General features: G+C 35.2%; 1 protein-coding gene across 6 annotated transcripts in view; it reads left to right on the plus strand.

Annotated features, from left to right (window-relative positions):
* The window catches only part of DGKB (diacylglycerol kinase beta), a 365,482-nt gene that overhangs the window by 145,502 nt on the left and 197,837 nt on the right, over positions 1 to 22,143 (plus strand). For all 6 annotated transcript variants that reach the window (XM_052801099.1, XM_052801089.1, XM_052801081.1 and 3 more), the window contains 3 exons: positions 11,047 to 11,132; positions 13,498 to 13,587; positions 16,208 to 16,368. In XM_052801099.1, the coding sequence (XP_052657059.1) occupies positions 11,047 to 11,132; positions 13,498 to 13,587; positions 16,208 to 16,368 (337 nt within the window). The remainder of the gene's footprint in view (positions 1 to 11,046; positions 11,133 to 13,497; positions 13,588 to 16,207; positions 16,369 to 22,143) is intronic.

A 22,143-nucleotide genomic window follows, 5' to 3' on the forward strand; every position in this document is an offset into this window, starting at 1 on the left:
GATGGGACAGGCTAGATTATGCTGGCAGTGACTTTTTACGGTGACTGAAGTGTTGTCTGAACTGGCTAGTGTTGCAGTCACTCACCTAACATGCTTATTCCATGATTCTTCCTATTCTGCATTCATGAGGAGAATTGCAATATATCAAATACCAATTTTTGCCACCTGAAATTGTCTCCTTTTTAAGTAGTGGATACTTGGTAGAAGAAAACAGACAGACCAGCCATGAACATCTGGTCTGTGTATAATTTTGTATGTATTGGATGTTATTTAGTTATGTCACTGATACATGGAATTTTACATCAGTGAGAAGAGTTGCAGAAGGATATTAGGAGATACATGTTCACTGATAGGAAGTTTACACTGTTGTTTGAATACCTTTTTTTTTTTAATCTTGGGAGTTTTTATTTGTTTGGACTTTTTTTCTTTTAAGTTGGAGGAAAGTAAGATGAAGGTGGAAATGTATGTGATTTGTGCCTTGCAAAGTTATATTGCAGTTGTCACAGATAGATTACTGGAAAAAGTATGCTCTGACAGTTTCTGCCAGTACTTCTGGTTTTAAGGCCAAATATATAGGAAGCTATTCTCTCTCAAAACCATTCTAAACCAGCTGTCCATTTGTTGTGTTAGACTTGGGATATGTATAGCATTGATGAAAGTGAAAAGCGGATTCGGCCCAATCCTTTTTGAAGTTAAGATTCTCAGGATATCTTGCACTACAGTGTGGCTAATGTGCAACCTGCAGAATGGTGCAAAACCTGCTCAAAAATTGGAAATAATGACATGCATGATTTCTTTCATGCCTGTAATTTTATCCTGTACCTGAATGCTAATGCTGTTTTATTAATCAAATGGTATTTATTGTTTGTGTTTTGTTATGCTAGTCTTTACACGTATGGTAAATTTAAGTAACTTTAGTCCAAAGAGTAAGTAGACTAGAAAAACTGCAGAAACTTATTTCAGGAATTTCTAAGAAATTTTATCTGAGACAAAACTAGTAACCAATATTGGTTTACATACGGTGTAATAGAAATGCCATGCTAGAGACTGAGATGGCAACTTTTAAAACAACTGAAATATTTTTGTTCAAATTCATCTTATTTCATTGAACCTTTTTTTAAAAAAAATCAAACTGAAAAAAAAAAATATCAAACCCCACTTACTGACTGCATTTCTGTCCATTACTGCCTACTGTTTTTCATGTATCTTGTGATGTAAAGGAAAATGTGTTTTAAGACAGAAGCACAAGAGGGCAGTGTTAAGTTCAAACCGAAACCCTGCACTGAAGCGATTTAAACTTTAGTCTTTTGAACCAGGGCAGTGTTTTTTAGAAAATATTTTCAATTTCTCTTCCTATTAGGAATCAAAATAGTTTTACTTCAGAGTCACTTTGAAGAAATTTCTAATTAATTTTCAAACAGACACTGCATTTTATTAAGCTTGTTTTGTATATTTTTTATTCATTCCACAGAAATGAATAATCCTAAATTTCCAGTTTATCTTCTGCCATCACTTCTTGCCCCTGGCAGTACTATGTAGGCTGCATATAATTTGTCCCTTAAGTGAGCAGTTGAACAAACTCTGTATTTCACTTGCCAGTCCTTGTTTCCCTGTCTGTGAGGGCTGGATTGCCTAATAAAACCTGCCCATCCATCCATCCGTCCACTCACTCATCCATCTCTATAATGCCAGTTATACTGCACTGTCAATCAAAATGTTACATTTATTTAATGTTGTCATATGTGTCATTTAGATTGAAATTGAACAGAGCGGGGTATTGTACAGCACAGAGAAAAACAAAAGTGTATCCTTTATGCCAATTACTGTTATTTAGTGGAAAGCGATAAACATAATATTTATTTTAAAGCATTTATGATTATTGTAATACATTTGAATTGAGTCTATTTTGAGGTTTGGGTTTTGGGGCTTTTTTTAATACTGATTTCAGACATGTTTACTCAACCTATAGAATGTCTATTGTATTAGGGTAGAATTTGCATGGTTTTGGTAGAGCCAAGCTGTCTGCTTTAACCCACAAGTTAATGTTTTTTTATTTATGATGGTATTTTTCTCTAGGGCTGCTGTCATCAACCAAGAAGATAACATTCACAAGTTTTTTAGCTTGAGTTCCAAACATCTATGGCTAACATGAATTAATATTTCCACTTCATTTCTGTCAAACATCTAAGTATATCCCATTTAGATAAGAGAGAAAAACAAGAGAACTAGGAGGCCAATAAAATTCTAAATCTTAGGGGGACTGTGAAACCACTGTGTTTTTTTTTTAAAAGCCAACAGTTCAATCAGTAGGTCTTTCGTTCTTCCTCTTCAGTGGGATAACCATGTTCTTTCACGGAAATGTGTTGGAATAAAGGGCTCCTTAGTAGACCTGAGCTGGAACAGGGTTAAAATAATCTTTGTTCAGAGCAAGAAAGGCCACTAGTGGAGTCCCATATTTGAATTTCTTTGAAATCTGGAAATAATACATTTCATTTTCCCTTTCAAACCACTCCCTTAACAAACAAGCAAAGAAAAAAACCCAAAACACACACCCCCCTTCCATAATATCAGTTATTGTGCCTTTTTTTATAAATATGCTGGCGTGTAGCAGGTCAACAGACAAATATTTTGAACAAGTTGGCAATGAATTTTAGTATTGCTGTCTGAATGTGCAATTGCTCAAGTGGATGTGTCACCTACTTTCATAATAGATGGGATGGTACTTGGAGAACTGCAGGGACAGCCACAAAAACGTTTCTTGTAGCTTCTTAGCATGCCTAAGCTAAGGTTTTCAGAACTGTTTATGTCAAGACTCATGTACATAATCTACATAAAAATATGTACATGATGCAAATAAATCGCACGGCAGCTGAATCTCTGACATTGATTCCTTTCCAACAACGGAAACTGACCTGCTGCGAGGCCTGAAAATCAAGGAGCTCTCAGCCAAAGGGCAACAGTACACTTTAAATACTGGTATAATAATTAATGGTTTAGACATTCTTTATCTGGGAGTAGAGAGATATCGGTAAGCTGGAGAAACCCTGTAAGCTCTGCAGCTGAACACAGGCATAAAAGGTACTCCACAGTTATAGACTGCCACAGTTAACAAAGTGACGTGAAAATTGCCAGGCTGATACATTGTGTAATTTGTGCCTGGCACCTGTGTTTTTAGCCTTGAAAAGAGTTTCCCTGTTTGGTTGTTATATCTCTATAGGAGTCTTCTACTTCTGACAACAACTGTTATTGTGGATTTAATGATCTTGAAGAATCTGAAATTCAGTTATTGTTCACCTCACAGAGAGGTAAATAATAGCTGGATGACTAGCAGTCGAGCCACAGACCCACATGACTCTGTAGAGAGGTCACCGTTTCACAAAGGCTTTGTCCCTGTGAAAAGGCTCCCGTTCCCTTAAGTCTATTATTTAAAATGTCTAATTTATGTTATTTTTATACTCTATAATAGAAATTATATCCACAAAAGTTGTATTTCTTTGTAACTCCCTTAGCATTTAATTTGGAGAGCAAGTATTTTTTAAAATTCTATCCGCAAGTTTACCTCAACAGGCCTTTTTAAATCTTAAATTCCATCCACTTAAAAGATGCCCAAGACAGCCAAACTGAATCCCTACAACTTACTCTGTAATTTAGTTGGGAATCTACAGCACCTGGGCCTTTATAACTTCACAAAGCAATAGGCCTATTTTGAAAATTACACTATTTTCCCTGATTATTGGAATTGATTGCTAGAGCATTTCTTTGCTGTTGGACATTTGGAATATCCAGAGTATTCTGGGAAGACATATGCACCAAGAATATTTCTAGAAGATAATAACTGTGTAGTTATTTTCTCCTGAACAAAACCGTGAACCTGGTCTGTACTTCTTTGGAAGAATTACATTTTTGCCAAAGAATGGCAAAGCAAGCCATGGTGGGTACTTTAATGATTAAAATTACTGTTGTGCACCATAAATCAGTAGTACTTAGAATTCAGTAAGTCTTCACATGTGAAACTTAAACCTTGGGTTTAGAGATATATTTTAAACAGCTGTTTAACAATATTTTTACCTGTATGACATCTGTGGTGTTTGCTGCATACGTAGCACAATCTTTAAGTATTGTAAATATCACCAATTTCCACTCCTATCTCAGTCTAGACCTCCAAAGTTGTGAGCCGGATTCATTCACCTCTCTCCTAACCATTGTAATTGTTCAGTAGTGAGTTTGCCACACACTTACAGCCTTTGTCTGAAATCTATTTTAAAAGCCTCTGTCACATCCTTTAGCCTGCTTATTAGTTTGCTCTTCTCACATTCTTGAACTGGTTCTATTTTCCCGGTCACCCCAAAATAAGCTTTTGACTATTACAGTTAAGTTACTTCTGAACATATGACATCCAACATCTTTACACCACCCACTATCCAGCATAAATTGATTCACTTTTCCCACAAATGCTTCTGTATTTCTTCTTCTGACTGGCATATATCTCTCCCAAATCTGCAAGGCTGCTATCCATCCTGTGGGTATTACGCAGATGAAGCAAATTTCATTCTTGCAGGGATCATAGTGTGACACTATCATTATTGTTCAATGTCTGTATCAGAATGATTTGGGGCCATCTGCTGACTATAATGCTATACTGTAAAAATAGGTTGGTATACATCTTAAGCAATAGTTAAGGAAAACCTAAGTTTTGGTTGGATAGGGCTTTGAACAACCTGACTAGTGAAAAATGTTCCTCCCCATGGCAGGAGGGTTGCAGTAGATGATCTTTAAAGGTACCTTCCAACCCAAACCATTCTACAATTCTATGATATTAATGTTTTTTTTGAGTGTGAAGTATATCATATGGACCAATGTTTTCGGTGTTGGGTCCCTGACAGTAAAATGTCCCCTATACTCATGGAGTGCCTCAATATCCCATGTGACCACACACTGAAGGACTGGGATATTGTTTTTCTAAATGTGCCATCATGGTTTTTAGCAAGCCTGTGATTTGAAATTGGCAGCCACCTTTGTCTTCAGAAAATATGAACTGAAAACAGTATTTTCGGCTGCAATATATGCATCTACCACTTAACTTTGGCACATTAAAATGCTGTTCCAGCAGAGGAATATATTGCCCCATGCAATGATAAACTGGATTTATTGAATCTATTTTTATTAGAGTGATTTACTGGAATTACTGTCTCATAAATTGTGTCGTTACAGTATACAGAAAACTGTAACTGAGAGTTGTAATGAGATTAAAGTATGTATGTTGTCCAGTTACATGGCCAGCTCAGCTTGGCAGTCTAGAAGAGGAAAAACTGTGTTCAGTTTTCATTTGTATTCTCAAGTAAATAACTATTTGTCAGGGATTGTATTTGCTTTGTTTAGTAAAATGACAGCAATATGGTCATTACAATAAAGGAGTAAACATTGCAACAGTGCAATTGCTTTGTCTTTCCACTTGGTACTTTCCTATGGACAGTTAGTTTAGGAAGAATCAGTGGTGAGTTGAACATCTAAATTAGTGAAACTGCTAGATTAAACCCAGCATTGTGAATTCACAAGTAGGCAATGTTTCTAAGTTATAGGGCTCACCTGGAAGTGTAATATAGCTATCAGATTGGTCCTTTCTCAACACGAATCTGTTAATGAAGGTTTAGCGGGCTCTAATTTGCTTCGAGCTGGTGATATTTAGGGTGAACATTTATCTTTCATTCACTTCATTCACACACAGTGTAAATTCAGTTGTAATATGCAAATGTTGTACTAGTTCACTTGTAATTATCAAACTTACAAGTTACAGAAGCCATTCAGGGAAATTTTGTTAATACTACTGTATTTGATTTATGTCACACTTTATGAAAAATAAATATTTGCTGAATTTAATGATTTTTACGTATTTATTGATTCAATATTATTGTCTCAATACCTTTAAGGCCAGCCTACTTTATTACTGTGGATATAGAAGTTTTGAAACAGAAGTCATAATAAATAATTTTTAATACAGTTTCTTTGTAAATCATAATGCAGAGCTTCTGAAGTCCTCTATCTTGCAGCTGATTACAATTAGATGCAAGTATTGTAATTGGCAAAGTTCATGTACTGTGTATAGTAATATTGGCTGAGAAGCTGTGAGACAAAAGTATTCACAAATTTTACTGATCATCTATTTCTAAATTACTTTCCTTTTCCAAAAACTGAATCCAAATTTCCCAGGGGTAACTGTAAAAGCAGCTCAGTAAAAACAGGGGTTTGAGCCACGAGATGAACTCTAACACCATTTACAGTATTTAAGAGAAAATTTCCCTAATGTAGGCAGATACTAAGTTCTGTTCCCTTTTTTTTGCACTTTGATCTTCTTTGCAGTGGAGAAATTTACCAAGTTAAATAGTATTTTTATATCCACTGATAATTTGCAATTTACCTTACATTTAGCTGATACCTATCCTGAGATACCAATATCAGTGGATTATTCTTTGCTTGGGCTATTGACAGTTATAATTTTTGCTTCTACTGTGAGTGAAGATGACTGGCTGAACTATTTCACACAGTGCTGCTGTTATGCCACCTTGTGTGGCTGAGCACCTGAAATCTCTGCATAGTACGCTGCTGCTGGGTATGAGGGAAAAAATCATGTGGAGGTACCTAAGTGGAAAGCATTGCAAGTTATGTTTTATTATAGTTTTACTGTGAGTGGGGCAGGATTTCCTAAAACAGTTCTATAAGAATAAGGGGGGGGGGGCTATCTGTGCATAAATCAATTATAAATGCGTGATTCAACAGCAAATAGTTAAGTCCTGTAGCATTGGTGTTTTATTCGTAAATAGTTTCTCTGCATTTATATGGATTTGATGAGGTGATTATGAGAAACTGAATTAGAGTAGTATAAGTAGTTGAAACAGTTGCCATCCTTCAGGTGGAAATTACTAATTTATCAGCAGAAACTCAATAATTGCCTTTGTGTGTGATCCTTGTGTCTGGCAAAATAAAATAAAAATAGGCTGGCATCAAACACCTTCAGTGGTTTAAATTTATTTGTTTTACTTGTTTTACTTCCAGCAGATAGGAAACTGGAATAGGGAAGACTGAAACAGGTCAATTTACAAGGGAGCTATCAAGATAAAGATATCTATTTATAGGTTTTCCAGCTCAGTCTTATGACTAAGCCCATTTACTATCTTAATTATTGACCATGGACCAAGAACTATGTGTATGCTTATGAACTTTGTAGAGTGTGAAAAGTTGGGAGATGTAAAAAAAGGGAAACTGCAGTTTAATGATAGAAGAATTTGATCATCAGGCAAGAATTAGATGATCTTGTCAATTTTGATGATAGACATACAATCAAATATAATAATCTCTTGTAATCCACATTAAAAGATTGGTGGTATTGACCTTTTGCAATAGAAAGAAAAATGGTTCATTTTCCAGAATCATCTAACAATTCACCTAGCAAAAACATCCTGCTGTTTTAAGGCCTTAGTATGCAGCCATATATTTTTTTTTTCTTTTTGGTCTTCCTGTGGATTATTATATAGTTGTGCCTTTTCATCTTTTATTCCCAAATGTATCAAGAGTTTTGTTTGTCCTGTGGTAGGGGATGCGAGTAGAAGTTCTGCTGATCCTTCTTGTCTTTTTGCCAGTGATTGAAGAATAGGTGTAACTTGGGTTACAGTCTGTACCAGCCTAATGTTCTTAGGTACCATTCTAGCTCTGCTGACTCATGTTAAGTGATGTGGGAAAGCTTTTTACTATAATGTCTATAAAAATCAACTCTTTATAAAAGAATATCTACCTATTCTCATATTCATAAATAAAAGGGGAATTTTTTCTAGTGGCAATATTTTTCTTCATTAAAAAAAAAATTATCAAAATAACGTGTTGTATTAAATGTTTCTGTGTGAATTATAGTACAAATTAATTTGATACCTATAAAATACATGTTTTGAAGTTTCTGATCTACCTGTTTCTCCTATCCTATTTAATTTCTGAAAAGGTTATTGACATAATTTCTCTAAAGATTATTGATATAATGGACGTCTGTCCTTTGTACTTACTGTCATACTTGTTGTATTGTGCTATGTAAAGAGTAATCATCTAAATTGTTAAAAAATAATAATAATAATTTTTTAAAAAGTAGAGATAAAACTTTTGGGGAAGAGATCCATTGTAAGTACTGTTTTATATTTTTATGTTATTTGATGTTTATTATATATAGCTAGGATCCTTGTACAATTTTATAAATCAATTCAAGAAAACAGGACTAAGTTTTCTATTCTGGTCCTTTACCTTAGTCTGATAGTGCACAACGCCTTTACAATGACTTCCATTTTTTTTTATTTCCTCTTCAAACCACTTTTACTAAGTTCTTCTCCAACAATTTTTTTTTTTTCCAAACCATATAAAATGTTCTGTGGATAAGAAATAACAGGTGCTATTAAAACACTAATTGACTAAAGCTATCTTGATAGGCAATACTTGCTCTTTACCTTGAGTTCTATTAAGAAATCTGTCAAATTCTTTACAATTACAACACTTACTAAGTTTGAATGAAACCTTATAAACAGAAAACCATGTTCCCTTCCCAACTCTTAATGTAGGCTGCACATTCTAATTCAATGAATGAGATTTATTTACATATATAATTATATAACTATATTTAATTTTATAAATTAATTTGATTTTATAAATATTTATATTTGTTACAGTATATTTATATACACTATTTATATATGCAAATATAGGATGTAAGGTATATTATACTTTATGCATTTTATGTATTATATAGTTATATAAAGTATATCATTTTTATATTTAAATTCATAAAAAGAAAGTGTCATGTGAACTTGATGCTGTACTATGAAATTGTTCGGAAAATTCACTGTGTATGAATATAAAATGCTCCAGGGGAAATATGAATGAAGCTTACTGAGAATTTTTTTGACAACATGGTTTTGTTAGATTCTTCAATCCCCCACTTTCTTGGGAAGGTATACTTTTTTGATGAACATTAAATATGAAGTCAAAACAAAAAGAACGTTTGATAGCCATATGATGAGGATGCTTGTTTATAAAAAGGGAGACAGAGCTTTAGGTCTGTGTTCTGCCTATCTGGATTAATGCTAGCATCAACCCTGTACTTTTGGTGTTGTTTTGTTTATTTGTTTATTTGTTTTTTCCAGACTTTCTTTTTGACATCTGTTACATGTGGTAGAAATACTTAAATATTTATAGAACTTAGTACCCTGCTGTCACCTCTGGGCTATAATTTGATTTTAAATTAATCTGAAATACCCTCAGTACTGGGAGCAACATAATTAAATCTGCTAACTTTTTACAGACCAAACACATTGGGTCTAAGTGGGAATGCTGGTGATAGGAGGCATTTGTCTCTCTGCCAGGTCTTGTGAAGTGACAGAGATGCGCACCTGTGGGCCAAGGCATATCTCAGTGCCCACTCTTGCACTGGTAGGAGGTGACTTCCAGCAGAGGGTCTCTCAGCACATATGCTTATTAGAAGATGTGTTCCCTAAGTGTACCCAGTCAGATTTGGCACACGACGTTTTGGATCAGAAGAGATCCTATAGCACTTGTCCTGCAGATGTGTGAAGTAGAATGTTAAGAGGTGAGAAGGGCAAAGGAGGGTTTAATACAGAACAAGTAAGCATCCTTCAGACATTGTACTTGACACTTGAAATTGTCTAAGAGCTCCTCTGAGCAGATAAAATTAGAGGGAGTGGGACAACAATGTGATGGGCTTAATTCTGTGTAGCTTTGCTAACTTAGAAAATCTGGTCTAAAACTAATACAACATGAAGTTGTCCTGTTGTCTTCCACATCTTAAATAACATTTTTGGACCATCACGCTTTTCGTTTCCTTCTCCCATGCTCTTTCTTTTACTCTGTAGTTTTTCCTGTGCTCTCGATTTTATCAAGAGGTCTAAAAGAATTTTTAAACCTTTCAAGGGGCAGGAACACCATTCTCCATGCAGCATTAAATTTTCATATGGAAAATAGCTTGAATTAAACATTTGCAAGTTATTGTGTGTATTTATTTGTATTTAAGAATTTGGGTACAATGTACTAATTGTGCATTTATTAGATAATTGCAAACTGGAAATCACATCTGGTCACTAGCTTATAGAATATGCATTAAGATGTCTGTGACTAATGAATAGAATATATGTGAATGTACATACACCACCCCCCCCCCCCCCCATATATATATAGTAGTTCAGCAAAATTACTGGAAGGTTTTGGTCTCGTCACAATTTGTGAGTAAGGGATAATTTCAGTATGTGTCAAAAGCTATCCTGAAAAGATGCTTTTAAAATATTGCAACTTAGAGTTGGTTTAATATATCCTCACTTTTCAGCATTATGGAACATTGGTACTGAATGAAGTGGTGATACTGTCCAGCACTCAATGGGTATGGAAGCAGAAACAGCCAGGCAAATATTACCAAAGATATTTCACTCTTAAAATATGGTTTGTAGGGTGATGGAATGCGTGAATTCAATCTGAAGCTTACTTATTTTGTATTAAACCATGGTGCAAAGTTGTTTCTATCAACCACAGAATGCTCAGCTTATTACGTATTAGTGTACTATCAGAAATATGCTGTTTTCATATGTTTTTATATCTAGCACCTCACAAGGAAATGTTGTGCAAATAGATTTAGCCACCTTAGACTTTTCTGTCTTGAGAGACTACATGTCCATTTACAACTAGGTAAACAGATAATGTTTTCTGATAATAGTTTCAAACAAGATTTGAACTGAGACAAAGACTTGAATTAACCATCAGGTCCAAGCTATTTCTAGTATTAGTGTACTGTAACAACCCTTGAATTAACAATTTCATATTAAATTTTTCAGATAATACAACGTTGGATTGTATTTGTCTAAAAAATGAATGCATGAGCCCTCATGATTATTATTTCAAGTGTTCACTTGCCATTTACTATTAAATGAAATGTCTTAAGCCATAAAATGTTTGCATAATGCACAATGCATTTATGATAATTAAATAGATATCTTCAATTACTGTTTTTAGGTTAAATTTTTTCCGAGATGTTCCTGAGTTCAGAGTACTAGCGTGTGGTGGAGATGGAACAGTAGGCTGGATTTTGGATTGCATAGGTAATCAATGGCGTTTACATAGTTTTGCTTGATTCATGCTGTTCATTTTACTGCTCTTCCTTATATACCAAAGTATGGATACAGCTATTTCAAACAAGATCTTGTTCATTTAAATTTTGGACATTTATTAATTTGGGACATAATTATTTTTAAGGATATTGAAATTGCAAAGGATATTCAAAATCTCCAGACAAGTCCAGTGTTTGTAGTCCTCTGGATTTCCAGAAAGCAAGAAATTTGAATCAACATATTTTAATTTCAGTTCAAAGTCTATTTCCCAAACTGAATCAAATCTAAGTTGTTTCTTTTAAGACCATTTACCTTAGCTCATTTGCTTTTTCAGTTACCAAATTTTTTATTGTGCTCCATTATCCCATAACAGAGATAATTGGCTAACAGCCATTTCAGTTCTGGAGTTCTTTCAGTCAGTTGGCTGTGAAGTCCTCTGTATGAATCATTAGGAAGGCCCAGAAGTCAAGATATTACAGAGTTAAACTTCTCAAGGCTTATTAGGGAGAATATCTTCCACACCACATGATCATTTATTTGGCATTAGAGAAGCTGCAGAGATAAAATGTGACTGTATGATGATGGAAATGAGGAAGGGGATGCAGAGAGGTCAAAAGACTCAGCTGAAAGTTTAGATGTTTAAAAGTGTGTGCTTTGTGGGAGGTGGGAACCAGAAAACCTTTTCAAGTTCAGTGAAAAGTAAAAATGATGTCATGAAGGAATGGATGATGGCAAAGGCATATTTCTAATCTTCATTTGAAAAAAAAAAAAAAAAAACCCACAACTTTTTGCAGATGCAAGCTGTTGATTGTAACTCTCAAATAGCTTTCAAAGATGTGAATGAATGTAAATAAATACCAGGTGTTTTGCCTAAACTTGGAAGGAAGGGGTGAAGTTTTGCAGCTGTTAATTGTGTCATCACTTTTTTCATGAAGTCTAAAATGTCACGCAGTTACATTCTCTTTCAGTGGCATTATTTGAAAAAAGACCATTTTGTCTTCGTAAAATACTATCTTCTGCACCAATTTTTGTGTTACAGAACTAAGAAATTATTTGGGGGATCCAGGATCCATTTGTTTCATAGGTGCAGGAAATAGATTTTCAGTGCTGCCTTTTAGTGAACAAAAGCCCTTTGGCATAAAAAGCTTAAGAAATCACCTGTTTTGCAAAACAGACAATTTCTAGTTTGATCTTTTCTTTTCTGATCTCCTGATATACAAAGAATCTGAGATCTGATATACAAAGAAGCTGAGAGTAAAGGAAGAAGAAATTAAAAAAAGGAAAGGAGAAAAGGGGAGGGCGGGGAAGGGAAAAAAACCCCAAACTTTTTTCTCCTCAGTTTGAGACTTTTAAACTTTTTTTAATTATTCTATTAAATATCAAATTTTCTTAAAGATGTGCCGTACACTGGTACTGTGAATGTTAAATCTTCCTAAAGTATTGATGAGAAATTGATAAATAACAAGATGTCCCTGCCACCTCCATAGGATATATAAACTCCTGCTGAGAATTGCTGATAGTTGTGCCTAATTCTGTGAACAAAATAGCTGATTGCTTAACTATTCAAGTATAACTTTTAAACTAGACATGCTACTCATTCCAGTTAAAGGGGGAATTTAAAAAATTGTATATTTGAAATATTATACCTGGGGGATAGCTGTCCCACCTCCAGCTTTCAGAAAGGCTGTATTTCTTGACAAGGGTCCTTTGGCTTGAAATGCTAGAAAAGTACTGGTAAAGAGTGAAAAGGCACTGTAAGTTCATACATTTCAAAACATTACTTATTAAATACAAAATATTGACTTAAAGACTTGATCAGATAGATCAATGCTCATTTTGAATAGCAGGTTTAATTCCTGGTGTTGGTTTCAGGGAGTTCTTGGTAATGGTGCTCATGTGTAGATATGAATCCAAGTGAATACATGCTTAAACACAAATATGGTCACTCACATGAAAAAGTACAAGATTCATCTCATTATTCATGCCCTTAACTATTATTCATTTACATTTGTAGCTGGGAATGACAGAGTTCAGAGCAACAGAGAGCACATGTTCAGTCTTGGAAAGATCTTGAGCATCATTGTTTATGAATGTATATCACATCTATGGGTTACGAAAGTCCTTGTGGTAACAATCGAGTAAATTAGGATTAAGGATTGAATATTGACTGCAGAAGGGACTGCATAATGGAGTGGCTTGGTGAAATGCTTGTGGCTGAGCAGGCAGCATAATCTCATACACAAAACATGTATCACTGTCTTTCACTGAAACAAAACCTGACACAGTTACTGTATCAGTACTGTACAATTAGATTTTTTTGTTCCTTAGTTACGTTTTTTTCCTTCTTTATTCACAGAGAAAGCGAACCTGATTAAGCATCCTCCAGTTGCTATCCTGCCTCTTGGGACTGGCAATGACTTAGCAAGGTGTCTGAGATGGGGAGGAGGTAAACACATTAAAAATACAATGCATTATGTAATTAAAAGGAAAAAAATAACTTTTGCATCAAAGTCTACCCTCAATATTTGGATTTCTTTCTTATGATGTATGTAAAGAACTGTTATCACCTTTCCTCTTTTTGGAATTACCTGTCTGTAAATGTTAGATGAATGATTTTATAGATATTAAAGGTTGTAATCACTCTTCATACCTTGTGTGTAGCTTCTGCTGACACCAAAAAGGCTCCAAGGTGCAATGAGAGTAGTATACAGCTGTTTGGTTGGCTTTTTATCATCTGTATTGCAGTTATTTCTTTGATCGATATCTTATAGAGGGAGTATTCCTAAATGGATTTTAACTGGGGCTGTTCTGAAAGGGTTACTGAAAACAGCTAATAATGGGTTTGGAGTGGTTTCATCTTTTTTAATATTCATAAATATTAAATGAAAAATGTGTCTCAGCCTCAGACTAGTTCCTTTGATCCACTCCCTTTCTCTTCTTCTACAGAGGATTCCAGACAATAAGTGCTGTGGTGCTATCTATCAGGAAATGAGAAGGCAAAGAATGCTGAAAGGAGAATATATGTAAAGTCAAACCTTTAATACACTTTGCATCCTTTCCTGGATGTATGGAGCCTTACTCTCAGCTTCTCCAATAACTTATTTCTATTCAGGATTTGCATTACAGGATAACTCGAAGGAGACACAAAGAAAGTCTTAGGCATGACTTAGTCTCTGGTGAAAGAATGTCATGTTTATGGGCTCACACCCAGTTCTATTTCAAGTCTCAGTTGTTTCAGTCGAGATGCTGTGTATTTGGAATTTGGCTGTTTATTTGTAACTTCTCAGTCTTTGTAGCTATCTCTTCCTCCTTCTGTCTCATCATAGCAAGTTTCCTTTCCAAATGTCTACCTTGTTACTAGATAGTCTTTAGCAAATTCTCAGTAGTTTCTGTGCTATAGAACTTCTTCGTTAACCATAATGTTCTGTGAAATCACTTGAGGACTTCCTTTATTTTCTCTGTCATGACTGGTGATTGTTTATTCACATAGTCTTAGGAAAGAGAAGAAAAAAAAAAACAACCCAAAACCTAACCAAATCAGCCTTGCTTCACTTTCTGAACAGTTCATGGAGTTGAATCATAGAATACAGGTTGGAAGGGGTTGCAGGAAGTTGCTAGTCCAATCTCCTGTTCTAAGCAGGGTCAGCTATGAGAGCATTTGGTTACATTAGTCAGGGCCTGTCCTTCCATTCACTTTTATTTATTTACCTTCTGTTTTGAGTGATTGCATCTGGACTAAAGTAGAAAAGGACAGTATGAAAATATACCAGCTTTCAACATTCTTTCCCCAGTTGCTTTGTGGTAGACAATGCCGTAACACAGATTTTCTGGAACTTCCATAGATTGGAGAGGAGACAGGGCTTCCAGAAATTAAATTGCTGGTGAGTGATCTCAAGGATGCAGACAAATGGAATTGTGCATGCTACTGTTATGCAGTGGTTGGCAGTAACTAACAAAAACATACTATACAACCATAAAGAAATACATGAGCAATAGGTTTTGAGCAGGGAGGCTTTGAATGGCTTTGCTTGCTAAAAGTGTTAATGACCCAGGAAGTAGACATCGCTTGAATATGAAAATTTATTTCTGATTCGAAGAAGGAATGCATCCACAGATCTTAGTTATCTATTGCAAAGTTGTTTGGTCTGAATAGTGTTCGGAGTAATAATGTCACTTAGTAAAATCCCCACACTTTTTACGTGTGCACACATGTACTGTATGTTATGTATACTCAGGAGTGTGTAAACAAGTTTTCTACTGAGTTTAGTATAGTGTAGTGAACTACTACTACTAGTGAATTACCTAAAGACTTCTTGGCAAGTAAGAGTAAGGTCTCTCTACAGAGCAGGCTGAGGCTCATAAAGCAGTTGTTGAAAGATGGAAAAATGTTAGTTCTGCTGATAAATCATCGATTATGGATTTCAAATTTTGGATTTGTTATGCTAAACCACATTGAAACAATCAACAAAAAATAGCAGACAGCTTTTAACCTTTCAGTCTCTTGTTAGACTTTAATCAGGCAAAGCTACTGTATGTCTTTTTTCCATAAATTTTGAAATCAAAGGGATTTAAATATTAATTTCATAGCAAGAACATTTTGCAAAGTATAACCTTAGCTTGTTGGATAACTGCTATAATCGTTTGGAAAATTCAAGTGATTGGCAAGTTTTGAAGATCAAATTATTTTCTCCAGTATAAATCTGAAGGCCAGTGAAATCTGTAGAATTAATCTAAGTTTACATTAATTTAGCTGACTGCAGAAATCAGCTTTGTGTTTGTACTCCTTTTAATGACAGGTGCTGGAACATTGTCAATACTTCAAACACAATCCTGCTTTTCAGCTCGTAAATGCATAGTTTTCATTTTTCCAGTCACAGAATCATAGAATAGTTTGCATTGGAAGGGACTTTTAAAGGTCATCTAGTCCAACCCCCCCTGCAGTGAGCAGGGACATGTTCAACTAGATCTAGCTGCTCAGAGCCCCATCCAACCAGTCACCCAGGAGAAAGAAAATGGAGTGAAACTTCATTATACTTTATTAAATAACCATTTTCATGTTTTGCTAGGTTATGAAGGTGAGAATTTGATGAAGATCTTAAAAGACATTGAGAACAGCTCAGAGATTTTGCTGGACAGGTGGAAATTCGAAGTAATACCCAATGATAAAGATGAGAAAGGAGACCCAGTGCCTTACAACATCATCAATAACTACTTTTCTATTGGCGTGGTAAGACTTGTGGTTATCCTTAAGTGTTTTTCTTTTTCTGTTTTGAATAAATGTTTGCGTTGCATGTCTTCAAGTGAAGAATCATTGGCTACAGATCATTTATAATGTTATTTTGCTAGTGAAATGAATACTTAGATGACTGACAGCAATTTACATAAATTTACTTACACCCATTCAAACCAGAATTATTTTTCAGGACCTTCTACCTTCCCATCTATAAAGAAGATATTTCTGTTGTTCCTAATGGTTTACGAGCAGCCATAGCACTAAATTTATATTGTCATTATGAAGTTCTTATAAAAATGTAAAGGAAAACTAATCACTTAATAAGAACTCTAAGTAACCTTTTCCATTAGTATTCACATAATCAGAACTGCTTAAAAGAATAGTGGCATTCTTTATTTCTTCAGAGCAGTTTTAAATGATAAAATAAAATAATAATATAAAAAAAACCCACAAGTATCTTCTTGGTTCTGTCTTATGGTGATATTCACAGTTAGAATGAATTATGAGGAAAAGGGGTTTAAGAAGCTCTCCGTGTCCTAGGAACTGCATCTTCAGCTTGTGCTTCTCTATGGTTTGCCATTATATCTGCTATCCACACTGCATATATGAGGGGAATCAGGCACATCCAGTCTGACTCTTCAGCCTTTTGCTTTGGATATGCTTTCAAACACAAGCAAAAGGGGGACCATGCTGAGGTGCAAATGTCACAGATTGAATAGTTCATAAATAAGATTTTTGACTTGGACAGAAATGAAGTCTAATTAACTTGGGAACATGCTCTCCAATAGCTAGCACTAGCTGTTCTGAAATCAATGTGTTCTACATACATTACATGAATCTGTATGTTATTTTTTTAATAAAAATCAAAATCCACTTTTACAGGATATCTAATTCTGCAATCCAGTATTTCAAAATACTGCAGAAAAGTGTTTTAGTGGAAGTGCAGCATACAACTTTGTAAATGCAAGGAAATTAAGGATGTGTGCTTAGTTTATTTGATCACTCTGCTTCAGCATTAACAAGGTTTTGCCTCATCTTTAAGTGGTTGATGAAATTTTTACATATTAATTGCAATTCTGTAATTTTTATATACTGCCTATCAGCAATGTGCAGAGACAGTCTATTCCTTAAAAACATTCCTTGGCTTCATGTACTATGTAGTCCTAAATGCTGAAAAAACAGTTAATCAGGTCTCCCTGAGGTTAAGATATTTAAGTAGTAAGAAATTGTTGATGAGGTTTTTTTTTGCTTGTAGAGTTTGGATTTTAGCCTCTGTTGTTCAAAGCAAGTGCAGAGAACAGCTAGATGCAACAGAAATAACAGAAATTAGTATATAAAAGTACATAAATGCAAAGTATAAGCACCAAAACTAGTGCAAATTAAGTTCATGAATAGGAGAGAAGGTGCAAAGGAAAATCTTTGGTTACAGGAAAAAAATACCATGATAACAGAAAATACCCAGCCCAGGGGGACATATTCAGTGACTTTGTCAAAAGGGAGTATTGATGCTAAAGCTCACAGATAACGAAAGAAAATAAATGTGTTATATGAAGGAAGCAAGCAAGAAGTGAGAGGGAGGAGGGATGAGATTTTACACCTATATATTAATACAGTGCAATTTAAATGGTTTCTAAAATGTAGAGTACCACCGCATGTAAAGACACAGCACAGAAACAGGAAATTGAATGCCAAGTAGATACTGGGACATCTGTGAATGTGCTAGGCTTCAAACAATCCTTTAGCATTTTTCATGGGAAGAAAACAGAACTGCATGCAAGAAAAAAAGTTGAGCTGAAATTACACAGTGGCAATATCATAATACTATTAAGGACAGTGTAAATTACTTGTAGAATACTGCAGGAAAATAGCAGGCTCTACTCTGCACACCAGGCTCCATGGAGAACCAGAAGACTCAGTTTTCAGTTAAAAACTTTAAATTAATGAATTTAATGACACTAAATTTATGATTCTTCACATAATAGAAATGTGAGCACCAGAAAATTATACCAGGAGTGGACAATACAATATGTTGCATTGAGGAAAGCTTCTAAAATTGTAAAATCGCATTTTTGAAGGAGTAACATCTGCCAAGTTTGTCATATATGGAAATATATAAAATGCCTGCTTCTCAATTTTGTTGGTGTGAATAAGACAAAGCAAATGGAGAAAATCAGAAATTGGATTTTAAACGTGCTAAAATTGTGTAATTCATATATTAGGCAGCATTCATAGTAAATCTTGAAAAGCCAGCCAAAATGTTTGTCTATGTGAGTAGACAAAGTACTCAAACTTGACTACAACTAAAGTAAATCTCACTTCATAAAAGCAAAATTGTTTTCAGTACTTGGTGCTTAATACAAACTTCGGCAAGTACTGAATTGAGAAAGCAACAATCTACCACCATGTTGCACACCAGTCCATACCTGCTGATACCCAAGAACATAACTGGAGTTAAGCCTATAGCAAAAAAATACTAGTGCCAAATACAATGTTATATTAAGAGAAACCAAAAGAATTTAAATCATTGATGATGTTATTTATAGAACCATAGAAAATCATTGAGTCATCTGTCCAATCCTCTCCCTAAGGTAATGTCAGTGACACTTGCCTAATTCCTGACAGGTGTTTATCCAGTTTGTCTCTAGAAATTCCCAGTAAAGGAAATCTGCCTGTGATGACCTGCTGTATTACTTTGTTGTCTTTACTTTGAAATTTCTTTGTCAATATCTAACCTGAATATTCTTGGTGTTGTCTGGGCCCAGGTCACTTTGTCCTGTACAGAGTGGAGAAGGAAAACAAATTATTCCATGCCTCTCTTAAGGAGGAATTACCTACTTATTACCTACTAGAAGGTCTATCAGATCATCCCTTAGTCTTCTGTAGTCTTTCTATCTCCAATTTCTTCAAGCTTTCCTCACAGAAAATGTTTTCTAGACATCTGATCATATGTGTCGCTTTTATCTGTGTTCAGATAAAACAGGAAAATTAAATCTGATTACTCCCTGTGGTCCATATCTCTCTGGATCCATAGTGCTCCCAATTAGACACAATGCTGCATTTGGTGTCTTACCAACACTGAGTGGAAAAGAGGAATTAATTCATGTCTTGCAGAGGATACCTTTATTAAGAAAAATTAGCCTTCTTAATATTAGCATGAATTTCTTTATTCATATTTGACTTGTGTTTCATTGTTAATTTCAGATACTGTACTGAAGAGCCACTACTTTGTATCTCATTTGCATTTTTCGTAGGTGATTCTTCCTGCCTACATGCAGAAACTTACACTTGAAATTACACCCTCTTAATTTTTACTGTTTCTCCAAGGCACTGTGAAAACTGATGGTAACCTACAACATATTGCACATTGCCTCATAGATTCATGCCAAATAATAAGCACAGTCACTAATCCGATATGAATAGAATCTGCTGTATGAATTTTGGAACAGTATGGCAGAAATTGTATTTGACAACAAACAATCTCAATGTATACTTAGAAAGGCCAGGGGAGTAAAACTCCGTAGAATTGTGCTTGACATGGGGCTCTTGCTGCTTTAGGACCATAATTCAGGTTGGAAGGGATTGCAGGAAGTCATTAGTCCAATCTCCTGTTCTAAGCAGGGTCAGCTATGAGAGCAGGTCACATTGCTCAGGGCTTTATCCAGCTGGGTTTTAAAAACCTCCCAGGTTGGAGATGGCACAACCTCTCTGGGCAACCTCTTCTGGTGCTTGACTGTCCTTATGATGAAGATTTTTTTCCTTTTATCCAGTCTGAATCTCTCTTGTTTCGACTTACAATCTGTGTCTCCCATCCTCCCATTATGTGCCACTGTGAAGAGCCTGGCTTTGTCATCTTGATAACCTCCTCACTGGTACTTGCAACCTGCTATTAGATCTCCCGGAAGCCTTCTCTTCTACTCTGTGAACAAGCTCATCCAGCCAGTCTTGTTTTTTAAGCTGTTTTCCACCAGTCAAGACCATAATATCCCAACTTGGATATAAGAATGCTGGGGTAGACAGCGTTCAAAACCTCGCTGAAGTTGAGCATGACATCCACTGCTCTCTCCTCATCTACAAATCTAGTTGTTTTATCATAGGCAGCAATTAGAAGGCAATTTACCCATTGGAAGGAAAATGATACACTAAGTTGAAAAGGAATGTTTGACAGTAGCATGTGTATGTGAAAAGTTTGATTAGTATGTTCAAGCCAAAAAAGGCATTTTTTCTACATCAGCATCGGAGCTCTGATATGTACATAAGTATATGTACTATACTATGTATAATTACAGGGAAAAAAGTAAGAAGCAAAGTGAGATGTAGTAACTGAATGAGTATATGCAATGTTCAACCTGATGAAAGCACAAAGCCTGGAAGAACCATAAAAGCGTAAGCCAAACTGTGTCAGTTTCAAAGCAGGAGCTAGAAAACATCTAAGAGCAATGTAGAATAAGATAAAGATTTTTCAAGTGCTCACATCTATCATTCTGTCAGGATGGCAAGATACCAGGAGAGAAGTTCCATCTGCTTCCCAATAATACTGGAGTCACTGAAACAAGCTAAATTTCCAAGAAAAATGTGTATTAAAGTAGTCAAGTCATATTTGTTTTAAAATCAAAAACACCCCCCCTCAAAAAAACCCCAAACCAAAACAAGAAAAAAACACCTCAGGAATATAATAGGGCCATCTGAAAATGGAACCTTGTCTTGGAAAGTCACAGATTTGGTGAGCTGGACAAACATAACTGACAAGATTAGTGGACAGATAAGCAGGCATGATAGAGGCAGGAAACAGCAGGCCAACTGTCAGACAGTGGCAAGTACAATTACCAGTGTATTTTGGAGAAAATAAAAAGTATTTTCCCCATAATCTACACAACCTGTTTTAATAGTCATACATTCATGCACTAGGTTGATACTATCACAGTGGTCACCAAAGACAAAGTCCAATAATGTTAGTATTGGTGTATTATCACAGACTGTATTCTAGACAGGCTTACAATGCATTTCTGCAGTTGTCACATCACATCATTTAGCCAACTTGCTGAGGTTCTAAACTATTAGAGGGATTGTGTGTAGACAGGGTATGTCAGCTTGCACATAGTATTTGTCATGGTTAGCCTTTTGCCCATGGATAAAACAACATATCTTACGCTACTTTCTTCGAGCACTCAGCTGCTTACCATTAATGGTGGGTCAACATGTATATGTGGACAGTTACTTCCGGTAAGCTTGTGTACTGTAATACCCCTGCACATCTGGTTTGTTTTATCCTAGCTATTTTCCATGTCTGTATCCTAGGCCTGCATTAAAAAAAGATTACTTCACTAATCAATTGTATAGCATGCTATCTTAGCATAGAGAAATATTTTCATGAAATTCAGTAATAACTCTTCAGTTCAATGCTTGAACTTAAAAAACAAAACAAAACAAAAAACCCCCCCAAAACAACAAAAAAAATTCCTCAAGCTAAACTCCCATATACTCATGACTGTATGCCAGCATATTACTCAAAGTGGCAAAAATAAGAGGAAAAAAGTGGATATAGATAACCCCAAACTAAACGCTGTTTTTGCAAACAATTGCTCACAAGTCCAATCTCAGATCTTGCCAGGATCAAACCATTTTCACCAAACAGTCATGCAGTCACAAGAAAGCATAAATACACATTGTTATAAAATGGATGGGCATATATTCAATGAAATTCACAATAAATGTACCCAGTTTGAGTACACAGGAAATGGATAAGCATGGAAGATTGTGAAATACTCATTT

This window comes from Harpia harpyja, chromosome 1, assembly GCF_026419915.1.
Source record: "Harpia harpyja isolate bHarHar1 chromosome 1, bHarHar1 primary haplotype, whole genome shotgun sequence".
NCBI classification, from domain to species: Eukaryota; Metazoa; Chordata; class Aves; order Accipitriformes; family Accipitridae; genus Harpia; species Harpia harpyja.